The sequence below is a fragment of the Erythrolamprus reginae genome, chromosome 8, assembly GCF_031021105.1.
Source record: "Erythrolamprus reginae isolate rEryReg1 chromosome 8, rEryReg1.hap1, whole genome shotgun sequence".
Lineage (NCBI taxonomy): Eukaryota > Metazoa > Chordata > Lepidosauria > Squamata > Dipsadidae > Erythrolamprus > Erythrolamprus reginae.
In genome coordinates, this window is record NC_091957.1 from 46,075,005 (window position 1) to 46,098,655 (window position 23,651).

The 23,651-nt window shown below is 41.9% G+C and overlaps 1 protein-coding gene across 2 annotated transcripts in view; it reads right to left on the reverse strand.

The window, feature by feature from the left end:
• Nucleotides 1-23,651, reverse strand: part of CENPI (centromere protein I) — a 35,746-nt gene that overhangs the window by 9,366 nt on the left and 2,729 nt on the right. For both annotated transcript variants that reach the window (XM_070759827.1, XM_070759829.1), the window contains exons 2-18: nt 20,798-20,893; nt 18,852-19,151; nt 17,586-17,720; nt 17,307-17,425; nt 17,026-17,133; nt 16,511-16,559; nt 16,135-16,181; nt 14,703-14,792; nt 12,833-12,949; nt 11,183-11,347; nt 9,944-10,064; nt 8,917-9,008; nt 7,513-7,630; nt 7,358-7,422; nt 6,759-6,856; nt 6,499-6,634; nt 4,875-4,999 (exon numbers count right to left, since the gene is read on the reverse strand). In XM_070759827.1, coding sequence (XP_070615928.1) covers nt 4,875-4,999; nt 6,499-6,634; nt 6,759-6,856; nt 7,358-7,422; nt 7,513-7,630; nt 8,917-9,008; nt 9,944-10,064; nt 11,183-11,347; nt 12,833-12,949; nt 14,703-14,792; nt 16,135-16,181; nt 16,511-16,559; nt 17,026-17,133; nt 17,307-17,425; nt 17,586-17,720; nt 18,852-19,047 — 1,781 coding nt within the window. In that variant the 5' untranslated portion in view covers nt 19,048-19,151; nt 20,798-20,893. The remainder of the gene's footprint in view (nt 1-4,874; nt 5,000-6,498; nt 6,635-6,758; nt 6,857-7,357; nt 7,423-7,512; nt 7,631-8,916; nt 9,009-9,943; nt 10,065-11,182; nt 11,348-12,832; nt 12,950-14,702; nt 14,793-16,134; nt 16,182-16,510; nt 16,560-17,025; nt 17,134-17,306; nt 17,426-17,585; nt 17,721-18,851; nt 19,152-20,797; nt 20,894-23,651) is intronic.

Here is a 23,651-nt window from a genome sequence, read left to right on the forward strand (position 1 = left end):
ATGGAGGAACAGTACGTCATTCTGTCACTATAGAAACTGGAAATCCACCATCTATTTCTCCATATAATGAATATAATTTTCTGCATAACTCCCAGAATGCTTCTTTCCAGGTGAACTATATGCAGCTTTTGACGGGGAGGAATAATAATAATAATAATAATAATAATAATAATAATAATAATAATAATAATAATAAAAAATTAGATTTGTATTCCGCCCCTCTCCGAAGACTTGGGCGGCTCACAATAACGATAAAAACAATATAATAATGGCACAAATCTAATATTAAAAAACTAAAAACCCTATCATAATTAAAAACCAAACAGCACATACATACCAAACATAAATTATAATAAGCCTGGGGGAAAGATGCTTCAAATCGCCCATGCCTGGCGGTATGGGTGAGTCTTAAGTAGTTTACGGAAGACAAGGAGGGTGGGAGCAGTTCTAATCTCTGGGGGGAGTTGATTCCAGAGGGCCGGGGCTGCCACAGAGAAGGCTCTTCCACTGGGGCCCGCCAGAAGACATTGTTTAGTCGACGGGACACGGAGAAGGCCAACTCTGTGGGACCTTATCGGCAGCTGGGATTCGTGCGGTAGCAGGCGGTTCCGGAGGTACTCTGGTCCAATGCCATGTCGGAAACTAAGCTAAAGAATCCTAACATAGTATTCAGCAACTGGTGAATTCTCAGGCACCAAGTACTAGAAGCAAAAACTGCTGAAAAACAACATTGTTGAGCAGCCAGCCTTGTAAAAACAAATCCAGATTCACAGTTGGCCTCAATAAACTCAGTTCTCTGCTGACCACTAACAAACAGGGCACAGTGTCCCCAATTAACATTACTATGTTCTACACAATTAAAACTGGAGTCCAAATGATTTAAGCTTCACCAAGACGATTCTTGTAATTTTATGACAGTTATCTGTCCATCAAATCACATCGGATTTGATGAGCGTGATGTTTGTCAAGGGCTGTTTAATATTAAAAAGTTGACCCTTAATTTCACAGGGTGGCTGCAGAGATCGCTTAGACACGCGTACGAAATCACTGTCTGAGACAACGCTGTCCCTTTCAGTCCCTCTTTGTGGGGAAAAAGCACGAAAGCAAGTAACCAAGGCAACAGTAGGTTTTTAAGAGAAGTAAGTCATCAACTGGGAATTCATTTTTATAACCATCCTGTTTATCAAATTTGAGAGACCAGGATTCTTGGCCAAAGAAAGCAGATCTTGGCACAATATTTTAGGGAAGGAAAAGAGGAGGCAATGAAAAGATCATATCTGGGTATAAAATAACAAGTGCATAGGTTGCAAAGAGTCATTCTCAAGTTAAGTCAACAAGTTTCTTTCAAACTCCAATATTTAAAATGCAAGCTGTGCCCATTGGCATTTGACCTCAAGCTCTTTTTAATAGAGAAACATAGAAGACTGACGGCAGAAAAAGACCTCATGGTCCATCTAGTCTGCCCTTATACTATTTCCTGTATTTTATCTTACAATGGATATGTGTTTATCCCAGGCATGTTTAAATTCAGTTACTGTGGATTTCCCAACCACGTCTGCTGGAAGTTTGTTCCAAGGATCTACTACTCTTTCAGTAAAATAATATTTTCTCATGTTGCCTTTGATCTTTCCCCCAACTAACTTCAGATTGTGTCCCCTTGTTCTTGTGTTCACTTTCCTATTAAAAACACTTCCCTCATGAACCTTATTTAACCCTTTAACATATTTAAATGTTTCGATCATGTCCCCCCTTTTCCTTCTGTCCTCCAGACTATACAGATTGAGTTCATTAAGTCTTTCCTGATACGTTTTATGCTTAAGACCTTCCACCATTCTTGTAGCCCGTCTTTGGACCCGTTCAATTTTGTCAATATCTTTTTGTAGGTGAGGCCTCCAGAACTGAACACAGTATTCCAAATGTGGTCTCACCAGCGCTCTATATAAGGGGATCACAATCTCCCTCTTCCTGCTTGTTATACCTCTAGCTATGCAGCCAAGCATCCTACTTGCTTTTCCTACCACCTGACCACACTGCTCACCCATTTTGAGACCGTCAGAAATCACTACCCCTAAATCCTTCTCTTCTGAAGCAGAATTTGCTTCTTTCTCATGCAGGCAGAATTCTTATATCTTTAGATAGCCCCTCAACCTAAGGTCATAACTGGGACTGAAGACTCTGTTGTTGAGTGAAGTGGTCACTAAGGGAGATGCCCACATCAACACTTTAGTCATCAACTGTAATTTCAGCTCTCCCACTTGTTGGTTGCTAAGCAATGTGGGGAATTGTTAAATTATTGTGCAGAGGTTCCTCAAGGGTGGAGGGAAGCATGGGCAAACTGTCATGGGCTACAGGGCCCACTGTCGGGTGGAAACGAGATGGTGCAGCAGGTACAGTGCAGTACTGCAGGCCACTAAAGCTGACTGTATACCTGCAGGTCAGCAGTTCAAATCTCATCACCGGCTCAAGGTTGACTCAGCCTTCCATCCTTCCGAGGTGGGTAAAATGAGGACCCAGATTGTGGGGGCAATAGGCTGGCTCTGTTAAAAAGTGCTATTGCTAACATGTTGTAAGCCGCCCTGAGCCTAAGGAGAAGGGCGGCATAAAAAAATTGAATAATTAATAATAATAATAATAATAATAATAATAATAATAATAATAATAATGAATGTATTCGATGTGATAGTATGTATGTGACTCTTTGATTTTAAATGTTTAGTTTTTAAGATAATTTTAAAATTAATTATTCTATTAATTGGCTTAGAAATGTTTTATATATTGTATCTTTTTATCAAAATGTTGTAAGTCGCCCCGAGTCCACGGAGAAGGGCGGCATATAAGTCCAATAAACAAACAAACAAACAAACAAACAAACAACAACTTCCTCACTGTTCCGCCACGTCTAGAAGATCCATCCTTTCTCATTGCCCCACCATACCTGGAGAGCCTGTAGGATTGTAACAGTTGTTCTAACCTGGCTCTCAAACACAACCAGCCCTCTGTAGTTAAATAAATGTTCCCTTTATTAGGAGGGCCAGCAGCCCTGGCAAAAAATCTCTCTCTCACACACACACAGCAGGCTAACAAATCTGTCTGGCAGAGATATGGATAGTTGTCCGCCACACCTATTCACCTCCACCCCTTGCCTTTTATCCTGACCTACACTGGAGCTTTACTAGCAGCGGTGGCTCTTCCATCCCGAGGATCAGCCCATAGATTTCCGCTGCTCTCCTCTCCTCTGCCTTGTGCGCATCCGTGCGTCAGGCACTGTTCTTCCTCTTTCTCATCAGCAACTCCAGACCTGGGGGCTCTTGACTCTCCATCTGAGGGTTGATGGATGGCCCAGGCACTGCCTCTGTATCTATCTCTGGCAGCTCCATTCCCTCTTCCCCCTCGAAGCTATCAGGTTGCCTTAATGCTGGTCCTGACTCCCAAGCCAGTTCATCTGATTCGGCTGCTGGAGAGGCCGGCGGAGAGTAGTCTCACAAGCCAACCATAAAGCTCGTGCATACTCTTCCTCTACTGAAGAAAAATCAGAATAATTCACAGCCTATGTGTTTGTGACTTTTGCTTAAATTAGCTAAGTGATATGCATTCATGTATGGCATTCTCTCTTCACACAACTAAATGGATTTCATCAGAACAGAACTCACTGTATTCCACAACCTCAGCCCAACTGAAGTCCTCAACTTAAAACAATTTGCTTAGAGACCTGTTGTGGTTAACTCTGGCCCAGCTCCTGCCCCAAGGACTGTGGATGTGAGGGAGACATCCACATGCTGCAGGCCTGTTTTGCCCTCGGTGGAATCTGCTGATGAAGGCTCCTCTGACGAAGAAGACATGAGTGACAGGGAGGAGGAGAGTCTGGCAGACAGCTCAGAAGGAGATCAATTATGTAGCTCCTCCTTGGATTCAGAACAAGAATTAATGATACAGCCACGCATGCGGAGAGCGATGCATAGGCAACAACAACTGAGAGATTATTATCAAAGAAAATGAGGCCACCTGTGATTGGGTGGGGCTGTGGTAATTAGTGAGGCTGCTATAAATAGCAGCCTGTGGGTTTGGCCATTGTGGAGGATTATCTGATCGTTGTGTTTCGTGACTGCTTTACTGACTTTGACTTTTTGTGTGCTGATTTTCCCCCCACTTTGAAACTAAACCAGAGCAAAGTGTGTTTCACTTTGTGAAAGAAGGAGTGTGAATTGCCTCACAGCTGCAAGCTAAGTATCACAGAACTGATAAGGGACTTGTACAAATTACCAGTTTGGTTGGAGACCAGTGCTCTTTGCTATACCAAAAGAGGTCTTAGTTTAAGTGAATTTTCATTATAAAGAACATTGTTTTGAATTTGTCTGAAATTTGTACCTGTGAATTTTTGGGAGGAGTCTACCAGAGAGCCCGACAGAACAGAGACCGTTGAAAGTTACAACAGTATTAAAAAAAGTGACTTGTGACTGTTTTTCACACTTATGTTCCAGAGTCCCCTCGGTCACATGATCAAAATTTGACCGCTTGGCAACTGACTCATATTTAGGATGGCTGCGGAGTCGCAGAGTCATGTGATCCCCTGTTGCGGCCTTCCCACAAGCAGTCAATGGGGAATCAGATTCACTTAACGACCATGTTACTAATTTAACCACTGCAGTGACTCCATTTAACAATTGTGTTAAGAGAAGTGGCAAAATGGGGCAAAACTCACTTGACAAATTTCTCATGAAACATGAATTCTGGGTTTAAGTGGGGTCGTAACGTCGAGGACTACCTGCACTGCTTTACCATAGAGATTATGGCCTAACCATAGAGTTTATGGCCTCCCAGATGGCTTGAAAGATAAAAATAGCATAGCGAAGCAAAGCAAAGGCACTTGTCAGTACCTGAACATAATGTGGCATAGCTGATCCACTGTGACAGAATCCATGCTGAGAAGTGCTGGATAGAAAACTCCTGCAGGAGGGATCACAACCAAAGGGACCTTGTACTTCTGAAACATGTCACATACCTAGAATAGGGAAGGGATTTCAGTACAGTATTTACATATAAAAATAGAGTGTGTGTCATATCTTTGTCCTCCACCTATTCACACTGGGCTCTGAGCATGAAGCAAAACTTAATACAGATTTACTACAGCTTTTAAAAAATATATAGGGTAATGAGATTGCCTATTACCAGCGTTTCCCGTAAGCTGCGCGCACCCTTTTCCACGGGCGCGCACTCCCCATCCCCCTGCCAGCCCGCGGGTGTGTGTGTGCGGGGAGGTGCCGGCAGTAGGAGGAAAGAGAAGATAGTAATAATAGTAATAGATTTTGGTTTTGTTTTATTATTAATTTCTTTTAATAAAAAAAGAAGGGAATTTTTTTCTATCTATCTATCTGTCTGTCTGTCTTGTCTGTCTTGTCTGTCTGTCTGTCTGTCTGTCTGTCTGTCTGTCTGTCTGTCTGTCTGTCTGTCTGTCTGTCTGTCTATCTATCTATCTATCTATCTATCTATCTATCTATCTATCTATCTATCTATCTATCTATCTATCTATCTATCTATTTATACTTCTATGCCGCCCAGTCCCAAAGGGACTGTCGCTCAGACACTATCTTTTTCCGCCCACACCGGAAAAAAATTAGAGGGAACATTGCCTACTACTATTGGGCTTTCTCCTGTACAGAAACTTTTAGAAGGTTCTTTTTCCCCATCTACTTATTGGAGTAGATCGTTCCAGTTGGTGCTACTTAATAGTGTGAATCTTTTAAAACACTCACAAGATACTAAATGTATGAAGTGTGATACTTTATTTGCTTGAAATTTAGTAAAGTTTTAAACCATAGTTGCTTGTAATAGTTTGGTTGTTATGTCTTAGTTGCTTTTACTGCTATGCTAAACAGATTAACTTTTTTGTTGAGGCTCCCTTGGATCCAATCGTTCTGAAATTGCAGCAGCATTGTCGTAAGGAAAAATAATGGGGTTTGCATGAACAAAAGGGATTGAATCTCTTTAAATTCCTTCCTTCCTTTTCACTCTATCTATCTATCTATCTATCTATCTATCTATCTATCTATCTATCTATCTATCTATCTATCTATCTATCTACCTACCTTTCTATCTATCTATCTATCTATCTATCTATCTACCTACCTTTCTATCTATCCATCCATCCATCCATCTACCTTTCCATCTATCTACCTTTCCATCTATCTACCTTTCCATCTACCTATCTACCTACCTACCTACCTACCTACCTATCTATCTATCTACCTTTCTATCTATCTACCTACCTACCTACCTACCTTTCTTTCTATCTATCTATCTATCTATCTATCTATCTATCTATCTATCTATCTATCTATCTATCTATCTATCTATCTATCTATCTATCTCTCTCTCCACCTTCTCCCTCCCTCTCCTTCCTTTTATTATTTTTACAAATAATTCAAGGCAACAAACACATCCAACACATCTATTAGAATCTTAACGCTAGGAACAAAATTACAGCGAGACTAGCTTACATACTATTTCATAGAAATCCAGAACAAAGTGCATTAAAAAAGCAGAGTTGTTCTCCAAGTGCAGGGCAATGGTTGAGAGACGGCCAACAAAGTGGATGAGTTCTCTTGTAGAATTAACCAGGCTTGAAATTGAAGTGTTCCTGCAGCAGAATGAGACACAAGCATGAGCATTCACCTTGGAAAGAGTGTTCCACCTCCCACCCCAGCTGGAAATAACAGTGCAAAGCAGGTGGGACAACCTCTTTAAAAGATTACATTACTTACAGGACGTCTGCAGTTAACTCAGATGTCATGTCCGCTTGCAAGAAGTGCCAATTCAGCCAGTTCAGCAGCAGGTCCCTCAGGCTTTCAAGAACACCACACTATAGAAGAAGGAAAAGGACACAAAAACCCACCTATTGAATAACTGCAATTCAATCTTAAGGAACTTTGCTATCATTAGACTAGACTAGACTAGACTAAGGAATGGGAAGGAGTTTGGAGAGGGAGAAAGAGAGAAACAGAGCATTTTTGCAAGGTCAGTAAAATGATAAAAGCAGGTAGATTTTTTAAAAAGGGAATGTTTCAGTTAAATGATACTAGATTTGTATTTTTGCTGTTGCTATTGGCAATTTGTTTCCATTTCTCTCCCCTTCCCCTCCCATGAGATTTTATCTCATTGCATAAATGTATGTAAGAGAAAACTGCATGCTTCTTTTGGCATAAGTAGCCCTGCGTTAATCAGTGAACCCAAATATTGCTTCCTGCAGGTTGGATAAAAAATTGTTAATGGTTCGGAAAAATTATAGTCAGCATATTTCCTTAGTGTGGCATACATGACGTTTGTTGTGTCAAAATGTCTGTTCAGGGGAACCTTCATTTACCTTAAAATAAAGTGATGAGGTGAAAAACAGCTGTGTCAACGGCTTGCAGAGATAAGGCTTCATTTCTGAAAAGGAAGGGGGGAAAAGAGTGATTTTGAAGCCAGCTGTTCTCGACTACAGAACAGGGCGAGATTGGTTGAGTCTGCATCACGTACCTGAGAAGGTGCTGAGGGGAATCCAACTGATCATCTGCAGGACTTGTGACCTACAGCAGCAGCCATCCCAGAAGGGCAGGCTTCGGTACAAAAACTCTTCACAAGACGAGAAGCCCTCCTGAGAAAGCACAAACTCTGATCAGGGAAACCCAGATTTTCTTACTTTCTCCTGGGCAGCAGGTTCTTAATCGTCCACTCTGGGACAAGACATCAACAGCATCACTTCATTGGGCAGGGAAGGAGATACCTAACATGGAGATTATTCAACGCCATGGGGTGAGGTATCTCCATGATGATAGCTTACCCCATGGTGATGAATAATCCCACCCAGTGGCTTCCTAGGGATGTTAAATAGGAGTGCAAAGAGTACCCATTTCTTACAGGACCCCACATAATAGGGATATGGGGGGGGGGGGGGGGGGGGCTTTTATTCTCAGCCGACACTGACTGTGGAGTCTCAGCTAATGCCCCACCCAAACCAAAGCTGGGCATATTTCCAACAGGGGAACCTTCTGCTCTGAACTCAGCCTCTCAGTTCTGGAGACCTCACCTACAAAAAGATATTGACAAAATTGAACGGGTCCAAAGACGGGCTACAAGAATGGTGGAAGGTCTTAAGCATAAAACGTATCAGGAAAGACTTAATGAACTCAATCTGTATAGTCTGGAGGACAGAAGGAAAAGGGGGGACATGATCGAAACATTTAAATATGTTAAAGGGTTAAATAAGGTTCAGGAGGGAAGTGTTTTTAATAGGAAAGTGAACACAAGAACAAGGGGGCACAATCTGAAGTTAGTTGGGGGAAAGATCAAAAGCAATGTGAGAAAATATTATTTGACTGAAAGAGTAGATCCTTGGAACAAACTTCCAGCAGACGTGGTTGGTAAATCCACAGTAACTGAATTTAAACATGCCTGGGATAAGCATATATCCATTGTAAGATGAAATACAGGAAATAGTATAAGGGCAGACTAGATGGACCATGAGGTCTTTTTCTGCCGTCAGTCTTCTATGTTTCTATGTTTCTAGAAGGGCAGCCAGATCAGAGGAAAGGAAAGGGCTGGAGTTGGAATGAAGAACTGGTATAACACCTGGCCCGCCTTTGCTACATGTGGTCCAACCCCAGTCTCCCGTCATATCTTCCTATATCCTTCATAACCTTCCCAACTGCCCCCAATTCTGCTGAGGTTTCTACGTGCCCCCATCCTGTGCCCTCTAGAATAGAAACATAGAAACATAGAAGTCTGACGGCAGAAAAAGACCTCATGGTCCATCTAGTCTGCCCTTAACCCTTTAACATATTTAAATGTTTCGATCATGCTTCCATTCCAATACATACCCTGGTGGTGCCAAGGACAACAATATTCTTTTGGGAGTGACGGTAGGGAAAGGCTTAAACTAACCTGCAAGAAGCACTCAGCTTCCAAAACTGTGTTCAAGAATTCTTTGAATTCGAGCTCATATTTCTGGTTTTCAATTTTCGTCCAAGGACATTCTGCGTTACAAGTGAGAAACAGAAACAAACACTTCTTTGAATAGAATCCTTTCTTCTTCTCTGCCCTCTCTGAGAAATAACAAGCCATTATGTGTGCAAGCAACAGTATGTGTTTTAGCATACACAGGGTATCCAGGGGGAACGCATTTTGAAATTCCCTGATATTTCCCTGTAACTTGCGATCTAGTTAAGGTGCGGCCATAGGTGACGTCATACCAATGGCTAAGCCATGGAGAAATATCGGTAGCTGAGGAAGCAAGTTGTTGCCACAGTCATGCTCATTTTTGCTTCACTCTGCCAAGCAGTGCGATCAGGTTTTTTTTTTAAAAAAAAAAACACGATTTCCCCCTGACTTTTAAACATTTTAATAGTTTGGTTTCCCCCCTGATTTATTCCATTTTTTAACAAATTCCCTGATAATTCCGATATTTCCCGAACCGCCAATTTCCCTGATAATTCCCTGATTTCCCTGTTTTCCAGGTTTGCTGGACACCCTGATACAAGATAGTACTCAACTTACAACAATTGGGCCCCAAATTTCCATTGCTAAGTGAAACACATTAAGTGAATTTTACCCCCTTTTACTACCTTTCTTCACACACTTAAATGAATCAATAGAGTTGTTAAGTTAGTAACTTGGTTGTTAATTGAATCTGCATTCCCCATCGACTTTGCTTGTCAGGTCACCAAAGCTAATCGCATGACTCTGGGACACTGAAACTGTCATAAATACCAGTCAGTTGCCAAGTGTCTGAATACTGATGATGCAACCACAGGGATGCTGCCATGGTCATAAGGGTAGGAAAAGGTCATAGGTCACTTTCCTCGTTGCTGTTGTAACTTTGAACAGTCACTAAATTAATGGTTAAGTTGAGGGCCATTTGTAATTTAACTTCACTTAAGACAGCAGCAGCCACAAGAATGAGTTCTCTTACCTTCCCTGAAGGTTTGGCCAAGCCAATAGTACATCCTCTGGTAAACGACATCGTCTCTGACACAATTAATGTAGTGGAGCAACAGGTGATTTCCTAACACTGAGCCTATTTGGGAAGGAAGCTATGAAAGCAATCGGGAGAAGACGACACTGTCAATTAATACGGCACCATAAACCTTGTTGAGCTAATACTACTTTGTTTCCTGGTTGTTTTTAAATACCCACTCAGAAGCTGCTTTAATTGCCACAGTAACATAATGGTATTTACTTTTTCAGTTCTGTTTAGAAAATATTTCCCATGCTCTGGCTTGAATTAAAAAGAAAACTTGCCTAAGATAAGAAAGACACCTGAGAATACACATTGAAATAATCCTTAACAGAAGTTCACGTTTTCACAGATACCTCGTCTTACAAACGCCTCGTCATACAAACTTTTCCAGATACAAACCCGGGGCTTAAGATTTTTTTTGCCTCTTCTTACAAACTATTTTCACCTTACAAACCCACCGCCGCCACTCGGATGCCTTGCCTCCGGAATTCCGTTTTTGTGATGCTGCAGGGGAATCCCAGCAGCGCAAAAACGGGCGCTTCGCTGGCAACGGAAGTCCGGAGGTGGGGTTTCCCAGTGAGGGGAGCCTCAGTGAAATTGCAGCATCGCAAAAACACAGAGGTCCGGAGGTGGGGTTTCGAGGACTTCGGTGTTTTTGCAATGCTGCGATTTCACTGATGCTCCCTTCACTGGGAAACCCCACCTCCGAATTTCCGTTACCAGCGAAGCACTCGTTTTTGCGATGCTGGAATTCTCCTGCTGGGATTCCCCTGCAGCATCGCAAAAACACAGAAGTCCGGAGGTGGGGTTTCCCATGGAGGGGAGCCTCAGGAGAATCCCAGCAGCATAAAAACGGGCGCTTCGGCTGGCAAAAGGGGTGAATTTTGGGCTTGCACGCATTAATCGCATTTCCATTGATTCCTATGGGAAACATTGTTTCGTCTTACAAACTTTTCACCTTAAGAACCTCGTCCCGGAACCAATTAAGTTTGTAAGACGAGGTATCACTGTACATTGTATCTAGCATGGACTTTCAAGTCTTTTAAAAACTGTGATCCATTTTAGAATTATTTGATTTGCATTAGACGGGCATTTATAATTGTAGCGTATTAACAAGCTTCAGGGGGTTAACCCAATCACTTGCACTCCTATCCCTTATAGTTTCTGTTCACTTTGATGTCAGCCACTTACTTCTAAACAATGGATGTTTTCCAAAAGCTGGGGAAAAGTCTGCAAATGCTGCACTGGGAAGAATTTTGGAGGACTATTGAAATCAATACAATTGGCCTTTGAACTCTCAGCTGACCAATTGGAGTTGCTGTTAATCGCAGGTATCATCAATTTTGAATTCCATTTCTACAAAAAGCAGAAATCCAACACTAGCAATTCATAGGTATTAAATCTGTGATGCAACATGTGTACATCTTCAATTCAGTTACTCTTTTCTAAATAGGATTTCTTTAATGGGTAATCTCCATCCTTACACATGGAGAGAAAGGGAGGGAGACTGAAAGAGATTCCATATGGAAATTCAAAGTAGGAACAAAACAGGAGAGAAAATTTCAGAGCTTTTGCATGAATTAGAAAAAAATCAGAAGAAATTTAAAAAAATTAAACAATAATAATATTATTATTATTATTATTATTATTATTATTATTATTATTATTATGAAACATAGAAGACTGACGGCAGAAAAAGACCTCATGGTCCATCTAGTCTGCCCTTATACTATTTCTTACAATGGATATATGTTTATCCCAGGCATGTTTAAATTCAGTTACTGTGGATTTACCAACTACGTCTGCTGGAAGTTTGTTCCAAGGATCTACTACTCTTTCAGTAAAATAATATTTTCTCACGTTGCTTTTGATCTTTCCCCCAACTGACTTCAGATTGTGTCCTCTTGTTCTTGTGTTCACTTTCCTATTAAAAACACTTCCCTCCTGAACCTTATTTAACCCTTTTAAATGTTTCGATCCTGTCCCCCCTTTTCCTTCTGTCCTCCAGACTATACAGATGGAGTTCATTAAGTCTTTCCTGATACGTTTTATGCTTAAGACCTTCCACCATTCTTGTAGCCCGTCTTTGGACCCGTTCAATTTTGTCAATATCTTTTTGTAGGTGAGGTCTCCAGAACTGAACACAGTATTCCAAATGTGGTCTCACCAGCGCTCTATATAAGGGGATCACAATCTCCCTCTTCCTGCTTGTTATACCTCTAGCTATGTAGCCAAGCATCCTACTTGCTTTCCCTACCGCCCGACCACACTGCTCACCCAGTTTTGAGACTGTCAGAAATCACTACCCCTAAATCCTTCTCTTCTGAAGTTTTTGCTAACACAGAACTGCCAATGCAATACTCAGATTGAGGATTCCTTTTCCCCAAGTGCATTATTTTACATTTGGAAACATTAAACTGCAGTTTCCATTGCTTTGACCATTTATCTAGTAAAGCTAAATCATTTACCATATTACAGACGCCTCCAGGAATATCCACCCTATTGCACACTTTAGAGGCATCGGCAAATAGGCAAACCTTCCCTACCAAACCTTCCCCTATGTCACTCACAAACATATTAAAAAGAATTTAGATTTGTATGCCGCCCAATATCTGTGTAAATATTAAAAGATGAGAAACGGGGAGGAAGATGAAGCATGAAGAAATTAATTACTACTGTAATGGACCATGATTTGGCAAATAATAAAGAAACTGATTGTGAATTATAATCAATCTAAGGAATAGCCTAGAAGGTAACGACTATCAATAAAACCAAAAGCGTCAATGAAAAATGGACACACAATAACATTTAACTGCATTTATACAATCTAAAGTAACTTACTTTCTTTGGGGGCTGAAATGTTATAACTGGTTGCAATGTAGGTGAAATGCCACAACTCCGTTGCTTTATGTTACCAATTGCAGTTTTCCACAGGTTTTCTGTGTTCTTAAATCGCATCTGAGAAGAGGTGAACATGAAAGTTGCTGTTGTCCATGAAAATGAGCAAGAGTGTGTTAAACAGGGTGTGTTTGTGTATACAGTGTTCCCTCGATTTTCGCGGGGGATGCGTTCCGAGACCGCCCGCGAAAGTCGAATTTCCGTGAAGTAGAGATGCGGAAGTAAATACAGTGGTACCTCGGTTCTCGACCATAATTCGTTCCAGAAGTGTGGTCGAGAACCGATTTGGTCGAATACCGAATTAATTTATCCCATAGGAAATAATGGAAATGGGTTTAATTGGTTTCCAGCCCCTATTTCCTTTATTTCCTATGGGATAAAGATCTGAGGTCTAAGCACTCCAAGCTGTAGTAAGGGTGGGGGCAGCTGCAATACCGGCAGTTTCGTGGGGGGCTCCTTTCCTCAGTGGTTCGTCTTCTTCCCTTTAAGCAGTTACACCAACTTTCTCCTTCCCGGGGGTGGCGACGGTGGCTTTCCTTAGAGCAGCAGCAGCGCCGGGAACGTGACATGAGAAAGGGAAGCTGCTGACGTTCCCGGCGCTGTTGCTGCTCGAAGGAAAGCCTCTGCCGCTGTTGGGAAGGAGAAAGTTGGTGTAGCTGCTTAAAGGGAACAAGACGAACCACTGAAGAAAGGAGGCCCCCCAAAACTGCCGGTATTGCAGTCCCCCCCCTTCCTACAGCTTGGAGCACGACTGGGAGGCTGTTTAGTGGGCGGCCAGGATGGGCGTGTCGGATTCCGACTCCCATTCCTTCCCACCCCGTCCCTTCATTTCGGATAATAAACAAACTTTTCTGTGGCTGTTCGGTATCTGAATTTTTGTTCAGATACCGAAGCAAATTTTTGCCGAAAATTTTGTTCGGTATCCGAAATGTACGACAACCAAAGCGTTCGAGTACCGAGGTACCACTGTGTACTATTTTTGGCTATGAACAGTGTCACAAGCCTTCCCTTAACACTTTAAACCCCTAAATTACAATTTCCCATTCCCTTAGCAACCATTTAGATTATTACTCACCATGTTTATTTATTAAAGTTTATTTTAAAAAAATATTTATTAAAGGTGGATGAAAGTTTGGTGATGACATATGACGTTATTGGGCGGGGAAAACCGTGGCATAGGGGGAAAAACCGTATTTTTTAATTAATATTTTTGAAAAACCGTGGTATAGACTTTTTGTGAAGTTTGAACCTGGGAAAATCGAGGGAACATTGTATGTCTATGCATGTGTATTCCTATGGTGGTTCTCTTCCTACCTCTCTGGTCAATCTCAATTGGTGTTAGTAGGAGGACAGAGATTGACCCCTAGACCCCTTGTCTGTAGGGTGCCTCAGGGCTCGGTCCTCTCCCCACTCCTATTTACTATCTACAAGAAAACACTGGGCGAGGTCATCTGACAATTTGGGGTGAAGTATCAGCAATATGTGGATGATGCCCAGTTATATATCTCCACCCCACGTCAATTTAGTGAAGCAGTGATGTGCCTTGAAGTAATTTACATGATGGTACTCAATTTACCAACTCTTTGGTACTAGGATATGAGATTATTTCAGAAAGGATTGTACAGGAAGAGTCTTCATCTCTTTCAAAGTTTGATCACTACTCTTCCCTGGGTCTTCAGGCTATAACTACACATAAATGAACACTGCTTTATATATTCCTTCTTGTAATCATCAAGAACATATGAACTTGGGAGTAGTCCTCTCTCAGAGAAATCAAAGGATAGCCCTTCCATTCAGTCATCCTTTCTCTCACCTTTGTGCTTTGGAACAAATTTGAAGGCACCATGCTTGGAGCAAAGCTTTTATACATTAAGAGAAGAGCTTCCAATGGAGCTTCTGATCCCTGAATAAAAATAAGAACAAAAACAAGTCCAAAATTAATTGCTGGAAAAGGATGAAGGTAAAGCCCTCCTATTATAACCCACGACACGAGAACATTAGCTTTCTATATTGCTATATCACATTTCTTAGAATGTAATTTACTAATCATGTAACGATAATGGAAGTGATGTGCTGGTGCCTGGAGGCTGTTGGGGCCTGGATGGGTGTCAACAAACTCAAACTCAACTCAGACAAGACGGAGTGGCTGTGGGTCCTGCCTCCCAAGGACAATTCCATCTGTCCGTCCATTACCCTGGGGGGAGAATCATTGACCCCCTCAGAGAGGGTTCGCAACTTGGGCGTCGTCCTCGATCCACAGCTCACATTAGAGAAACACCTTTCAGCTGTGGCGAGGGGGGCGTTCGCCCAGGTTCGCCTGGTGCACCAGTTGCGGCCCTATCTGGACCGGAAGTCACTGCTCACAGTCACTCATGCCCTCATCACCTCGAGGCTCGACTACTGTAAATCTCTCTACATGGGGCTACCTTTGAAAAGTGTTCGGAAACTTCAGATCATGTAGAATGCAGCTGCGAGAGCAATCATGGGCTTCCCAAGGTATGCCCATGTTACACCAACACTCCGCAGTCTGCATTGGTTGCCGATCAGTTTCCGGTCACAATTCAAAGTGTTGGTTATGACCTATAAAGCCCTTCATGGCACCGGGCCAAAATATCTCAGGGACCGCCTTCTGCCGCACGAATCCCAGCGACCAGTTAGGTCCCACAGAGTGGGTCTTCTCCGGGTCCCGTCAACTAAACAATGCCGTTTGGTGAGACCCAGGTAAAGAGCCTTCTCTGTGGCGGCCCCGGCCCTCTGGAACCAACTCCCCCCAGAGATTAGAATTGCCCCCACCCTCCTTGCCTTTTGTAAGCTCCTTAAAACCCACCTCTGCCGCCAGGCATGGGGGAACTAAGATACACTTTCCCCCTAGGCCTTCACAATTTTATGTATGGTATGTTTGTATGTATGATTGGTTTTTATATAATGGGTTTTTAACTGTTTTTTTAGTATTGGATTTTGTTGTACTGTTTTACTGTTGTTGTTAGCTGCCCCGAGTCTGCGGAGAGGGGCGGCATGCAAATCCAATAAATAATAATAATAATAATAATGCCAGTGACTTTAACATATCTATTGTTTTCACTAGATTTTTAAATATCTATGAGTTTGGTATTGGGATAGATGGATAGTGTTGTGCATATTGGATATTGATTAGTTTTTGCCCTGTACAAAAGCTATCCCGTCATAGACATGAATTGAAATTTTATAAATTGTACTTCACATGACATTAGTTTCAAATGACTCACCATCTTGGCTATTAAATCTAAGAGCCGTCGCACACGGAAAGGTTTCACTAGGAAGAAAGATAAACATTGTCTAATTATTTGGTGTTTCAAGATTTTATATTCTGGCCTTGACGAGGCTATATATAAAAAGGAAAAAGGACTTTTATTCTAAAAGATGAACATTCTAGACTCAGGCTAGGACAGCATATACAAGCAAAATTGACTACCTTCCCTTATTCTATGTGTTATAATCATAGAGAGTTGAACACCTTTTGCAGGTAATAGAAGTCAATAGCTAGCAATGAAAATTTAAAAAATAGCTGTAGTAACTCAAAGGCTTTAAGGAAAAAATACTTTGAAAGCAAATTACACATTCTGATTCTAATTATCATCTCACCATTTTCTCTTCTGGTCAGCAAATATAGCACATGGCAGACGAAGGGGCACTACAGAAAAAAAAAGTATCACATAAATACATAATTGGGCACAGTCTATGCTTTACACTTCTCCGAAACAACATAAGGAGTCAGCACGTTTAAAAAAAAAGAATTAAGACACATTAGTGGCATTATATTGGACAATTTGACTTTCAGTACCTTAAAAAATCATCTTAAGGGGTTGTAGCAAGCGCTAAATCATATGACTAGGCTAGCACACTAAAAGGAGACAGAATGCCTATTAATTCCCTTGCTAAGCCTAACAATTATATTCTTTTTTGAACAGCTAAGAACCAAATCTTTGATTACAATCCAAGAAAGGAGTTAGGCTTTACATAGTAGTTCTTTGGATCGCAGGACAAAAAAGTTTGTTGGCTTATCAATGTAGACTCCATCTAAAGCTGAAATGCTCTGCATTTTACAGTATCTAGGAAATCTTATTTTTTTTAAAAGCCCATATTAATTTTTATCTTACCAATTTTTCATCCTGTAAAAAGGTGAAGAAGAATCCATAGAGCGCATTAATCTTTTCTTTATGATCAATCAAATCATACATTGCTATCAGCCATTTTAAGAAAAGAACCTAATGGAAAGAAAACAGGAATTGATTAATTAGTATTCATGTGATTCATAGTACATATGCAATTAGTTTTTAAAGCAGAAAGATGTAAAAGAACAGCAGATGTCAACAGGATACGCCATACTGGTAAAAATAATATTAAGACCCAAGATATCAGGACATGCTTTCCAAGTTACCTGAGTATTGCGAGAACATTTGCCAACACAAAGCCATGAAACAGCTGAAACAATTGAGTCTTCTGTTATTGTTGAAATGGGAATAAGGTTCTTCAATAGTCGAATGCTGATCATTTCAGCTGGAATATATTAATTTTTCATCAGGTTTAAGTACTGAAATGCCCAAGTAAAATGTAGAAACACATTAGAGAGGGAGAGAGAGAGAGAGAGAGAGAGAGAGAGAGAGAGAGAGGGAGGGAGGGAGAGAGAGAGAGAATATAATTGTCTTGTTTCTTTTACCAAACTTGCCGCTGAGCGCTATATTCAGCAAGACATCAATTTCTTCTGAAGTCAAACCTCTTTCTTGGGCAATCTTTTCAACGCTTGATAAGTGTTTCTGCAAAGCTGCATTCTTCAGGGAAGTACGATCTTTAACTAGAAAAAAAAATTCAAAACGTGAGATAAAAGTGCTCTTCGTGAGCACCAGGCATCTCATAGAAGAATCTGCCCACTTGCTTATTTCACTATCAAGCTTTACCCTCCAACATATTTATTCATTTCATTCAATTTTGAGGCCACCCAGATGTTTATTGACTCTGAGCACTTCACAAGAGAAAAACAACACATATACAAAAGCTCAGAATTGACCAGTTTAACTCAATTTAAAAAAAACACCTTTCTAAAATATATCCTATAAAGTGAACCTCCATTGGAAAAATTAACCTTTTGCAAGGACTTTATTGAGTGAACATTAAAACTTATACATCTATTCTAATTAAGACTATATGCTTAATATGTATGCTGTAGTAAGGTGTTTTTTAATGTATTTGCATTCTTATATATGCTATCAAAATCAAATACAGTGTTCCCTCAATTTCCGCGGGGGATGCATTCCGAGACTGCCAGCGAAAGTCGAATTTCCGCGAAGTAGAGATGCGGAAGTAAATACACTATTTTTGACTATGAACAGTATCACAAGCCTTCCCTTAACACTTTAAACCCCTAAATTACAATTTCCCATTCCCTTAGCAACCATTCAGATTATTACTCACCATGTTTATTTATAAAAAAATATTTATTAAAGGCAGATGAAAGTTTGTCGATGACATATGATGTCATCAGGCGGGAAAAACTGTGGTATAGGGGAAAAACCCGTGAAGTATTTTTTAATTAATATTTTTGAAAAACCGCGGTATAGACTTTTCGTGAAGTTCGAACCCGTGAAAATCGAGGGAACACTGTACTGTATTTGAAAACAGCCACAATTTACCGTAGGCATAAACCTGTTGCTAATCCAAGATTAGATACTTTATCATTGTTATTGTATTTGAATAAAGCAACCTATTTAACATTAATTAAAACAGATGATCATTACGCTAAGATGCACACAGTAAAATTGTGTCCTGTTGAAAACAATGCCCTGCTGAAAGGCTGTAGTGACACTCAGATTCATTATCAGGTTCATAGTCTCCTTTTTTGATCCTGAAAGGCACCTGGCATTTATTTAGACGCTTGGGTTCTCTTTGTTTGAGAGCATTAAACGCCTAGCCCCGCTAATATCCTTACTTTTTGTCAAAAAGGTCAGTGCTTCTTCAAGAGGATCCTCTGTGTTTTGTGTCTCTTCACTGGAAGGTATGTTATGGTCTTTATGTTCCTGGGTACTTTGGCCGCCATTTGCTATCCATGCGGATATATCAGTTTGTTTACTTGAAGTCACTAGTAAATTCTGCTTTTCCTTTTTAGCCGCTACTCCTCTCTTCATCCTTTTCAAACATAGAAATGCCAATAGGGCCTGTTATTTTCATTTGCCTGAAATAATGCTGTGTCCAACCGTATTACAGTGTGGCATCCACATGAAAGAACTACCTGGAAAAGACAGAAAGCCACCATAAGAAGGGTATAAATTCACAATAATGCTATGATGAAATCAAACTACAGTGATCCCTCGAGTATCGCGAGGGTTCCGTTCCAAGACCCCTCGCGATAATCGATTTTTCGCGATGTAGGGTTGCGGAAGTAAAAACACCATCTGCGCATGCGCGCCCTTTTTTTCATGGCCGTGCATGCGCAGATGGTGGAGTTTGCGTGGGCCGCGGGGAAGACCCAGGGAAGGTTCCTTCTGCCGCCCAGCAGCTAATCTGCTCCGTAGCGCAGCAGCAGCGAGCAGACAAAGATCGGGGTTTCCCCTTTGCGTGGGCAGCGGGGAAACCCCGATCTTCGTCTGCTCGCTGCTGCTGCGGCCGCCCAGCAGCTGATCTGCTCGGTAGCGCAGCAGCAGCGAGCAGACGAAGATCGGGGTTTCCCCGCCGCCCACGCAAAGGGGAAACCCCGATTTGGCTCCTTGCTGCTGCTGCGCTACCGAGCAGATCAGCTGCTGGGCGGCCGAAGGAACCTTCCCTGGGTCTTCCTCGCTGATGCCCCCGCTCGCCCGCCCGCCAGCAAGAGGGGGAGAGATAGAGAAAGAGAGAGAAGGTAAGAAAGAGATGAGAGAGGGAGGAAGAGAGTGTGAGAGAGGAAGAAGCAAGAGAGAGAAAGAGAGAGAGAAAGAAAGATGAGAAAGGAAGGAAGAGAGTGACGTCATCGGGTGGGAAAAATCACGATATAGTGTTTCGCGAAAAATGAGATCGCGAAAATCGAGGGATCACTGTATGTGAATGCATTCCTGAATAAACTTAAGAACAACAACTGGAGATAAAAATGCTTAAGCTGCCCAGAGTCCTTTGGGAATTGGATGGCATACACATCCGAATAAAAAATAATAAATAAATAAATAAAGTACAGTGATACCTTGGCTTACAAACTTAATTGGTTCCAGGACGAGGTTCTTAAGGTGAAAAGTTTGTAAGACAAAACAATGTTTCCCATAGGAATCAATGGAAAAGCGATTAATTCGTGCAAGCCCAAAATTCACCCCTTTTGCCAGCTGAAGTGCCCGTTTTTGCGTTGCTGGGATTTCCCTGAGGCTCCCCTCCATGGGAAACCCCACCTCTGGATTTCTCCGGAAGTCCGGAGGTGGGTTTCCCAGCGAAGGGAGCATCAGTGAAATTGCAGCATCGCAAAACCACCGAAGTCCTTGAAACCCCACCTCCGGACCTCTGTGTTTTTGCGATGCTGCGATTTCACTGAGGCTCCCCTTGCTGGGAAACCCCACCTCCAGACTTCCGTTGCCAGCGAAGTGCCCGTTTTTGCGCTGCTGGGATTCCCCTGCAGCATCACAAAAACACGGAAGTCCGGAGGTGGGGTTTCCCATGGAGGGGAGCCTCAGGGAAATCCCACCAGCACAAAAACGGGTGCTTCGCTGGCAACGGAAGTCCAGAGGCAGGGCATCCCAGCAGCAGCGGTGGGTTTGTAAGGTGAAAATAGTTTGTAAGAAGAGGCAAAAAAATCTTAAACCCTGGGTTTGTATCTCAAAAAGTTTGTATGACAAGGCGTTTGTAAGACGAGGTATCACTGTATAGCAATTAATCCACAAGTGACAATAAAGTTTGTAAATTAAGTTAAGTTATACATACATTTCCCCTAGTCCAGTCTTTCCTCTGTTTTGGGGTGCAAAATTATTTCACTTCCTTCTGATTAGCAAGTTGCCTAGAAACTCAGGCCCCTATTCCCTGAATTTGGAAGAGAAAAACACTTTTCAAGCTTTGCAAAATTGGCTCCCCCCCCCCATTTGAAAATATAAATCAACAAATCATACAGGCAAAGCAAGAAGCTTTGAAGAGTAATTTTATAGGTACAGGCACAAATGATCCGTTTATTCAATATATGACAGCATTAACAACTACAAGCTCATTGCCAAACACAGCTAAATACAAAGGTAGATTTTATTAGCCAGAAGGTGGACAACTATTATTGTCAGGGAAATATGATATTATAAATAAAATAAATCAATAGACTCCCGCCAAGGATTTTTTTATTTCCTGCTGCTAATGCTGATTCCCAGCTCCTTCCATCTTTAGGGGCAGGTTACTCATCCTGCTAGCACAAAAGCCAACTAAAGGCCATCATGAAAGGCTAATGATGTCCCACCGGAAAACCATCATGGATCTGCTATTAGACCCCCTGCAATTTGCATACTGAGCAAATAGATCAATAGATGATGGTGTTAATACGGCTCTGAACTACATTCTATAACATCTTGAATCTCCAAAGACCTACACAAGAGTCCTCTTTGTAGACTTCAGTTCAGTATTTAATACCGTCATACCAGACATACTTCCAACTAAACTAAATCAGCTAGTGGAACCTAAACACACTTGTAAGTGGATCACAAGCTTCCTAACAGACAGGAAGCAGCAGGTGAAGCTAAACAGAAGCACATCAGATACCTGTACAATTAGCATAAGAGCCCCCCAAGGATCTGTGCTCTCTACACTTCTCTCTATGTATCAAGGACTGCATCTTAAACGATCTATCTGTTGAACTACTTAAGTTTTCAGATGATACAATAATGATTGGACTCATTCAAGCCCATGATGAATCCGCATACAGATGGGAGGTTGAACAACCAGCTTAGTTGTTAACCTGATCCTACGCAGCTTCTGCTCAGGCAACCTCACTCTACTCACAAGAGCCTACAAAACTTTTGCCAGACCCATCCTAGACTAATGCTCATCTGTCTGGAACCCATACCACATCTCAGACATCAACACCCTTGAAAATGTCCAAAGATATTTCACCAGAAGAGCCCTTCACTCCTCCACTCGAAACAGAATATCCTACGAAAATAGACTAACAATCCTGGGCCTAGAAAGCCTAGAACTACGGCGCCTAAAACACAAACTGAGTATTGCCCACAAGATCATATGCTGCAATGTCTTACCAGTCAATGACTACTTCAGCTTCAACCGCAATAACACAAGAGCATGCAGCAGATTCAAACTTAATACGAACCGCGCCAAACTTGACTGTAAAAAATATGATTTCAACAATCGAGTTATCGAAGCGTGGAACTCATTACCTGACTCAATTGTGTCAACCCCTAACCCCAACACTTCTCCCTTAGACTCTCCATGATTGACCTCTCCAGGTTCCTAAGAGGCCAGTAAGGGGCGTACATAAGTGCACTGGTGTGCCTTTCGTCCCCTGTCCAATTGTCTTTCCTTTCTTTCACCTATCATATATATTCTCTTCCTTTCATATATCCTCTCCTCTAAGTTCACTTTCATCCTCTTTTATATTATCACATGTCTATTTTTCTTCCTATGTATTTATGTATTGGACAAATGAATAAAATAAAAAAATAAATAAAAATAGTGGAGTGACCAGAAAAATCTGGAACTGAACACACTTCAAAATTGTAGACTTACGAGAAACTCTCCCATGCTATCACCTCTTATAATACTAGAAAACACACTATCAACGGTGAAGTGGAAGGTCTGATGTGCCAGGGCCTGGAGGCTGTGAGGGTCTGGATGGGAATTAACAGGCTCAAACTTAACCCTGACAAGACTGAGTGACTGTGGGTATTGCTCCCGAAGGACTATACCGACTGTCGGTCCTTGGTTCTGGGAGGGGAAAAATTACCCCCCACAGAATGGGCTTCCAATTTGTCCTTCTAGATTCTCAGCTGAGATTGGATCAACACCTGTAGCTAAGGGGACCTCTGCACAGGTTTGCCTGGTGCACTAATAGCGACCCTACCTGGATCAGGAGGTTCTTCTCACGGTCACTCATGCCCTTATCACCTGATGGTTAGACTATCGCAACACGCTCTACATGGGGCTACCCTGAAAAGCATTTGGAGACTAGAAATGGTCCAGAATGCAGTAGCACAAGCAGTTGTGGGTGCACCTAGGTACACCCACATCACACCAACTCTCCGCGACCTGCACTGACTCCCAATCAGTCTCCAGACGCAATTCAAGGTGTTGGTCATTACCTACAAAGCCCTACATGGCTTAGGGCCGCCTTCTACTGCATAGCTCCCAAGGACTGATAAGGGCCCACAGGGTTGGCCTTCTCTGGGCCCAGTCAGCAAACAGTGTCAGTTGCCGGGGCCACAGGGGAGGGCCTTCTCTGTGGCAGCTCCGGTTCTCTGGACCAACTACCTGCTGAGATCCGTACTGCCCCCACCTTACTGGCCTTCCGGAAAGCTGTAAAGACCTGGCTTTGCTGGCACACCTGGGGCCATTGATCAAATGATGCAACATCTAGATCTGGCCACAAAATATATGCATGGTTTTATTATCGGTTTTAAACTGTCTTTTAAAATTGTTCTATTTTAGATGTTGTTCTCTTTGTTGTGAGCGGCCCACAGTCCTTGGGGAGTTGGGCGGCAAATAAATTAAACTAATAATAATAATAATAATGACTTGTGGTATTGTGATACGAAATCCAGCATATAAATCTCATTTGCTGTGTATTGCT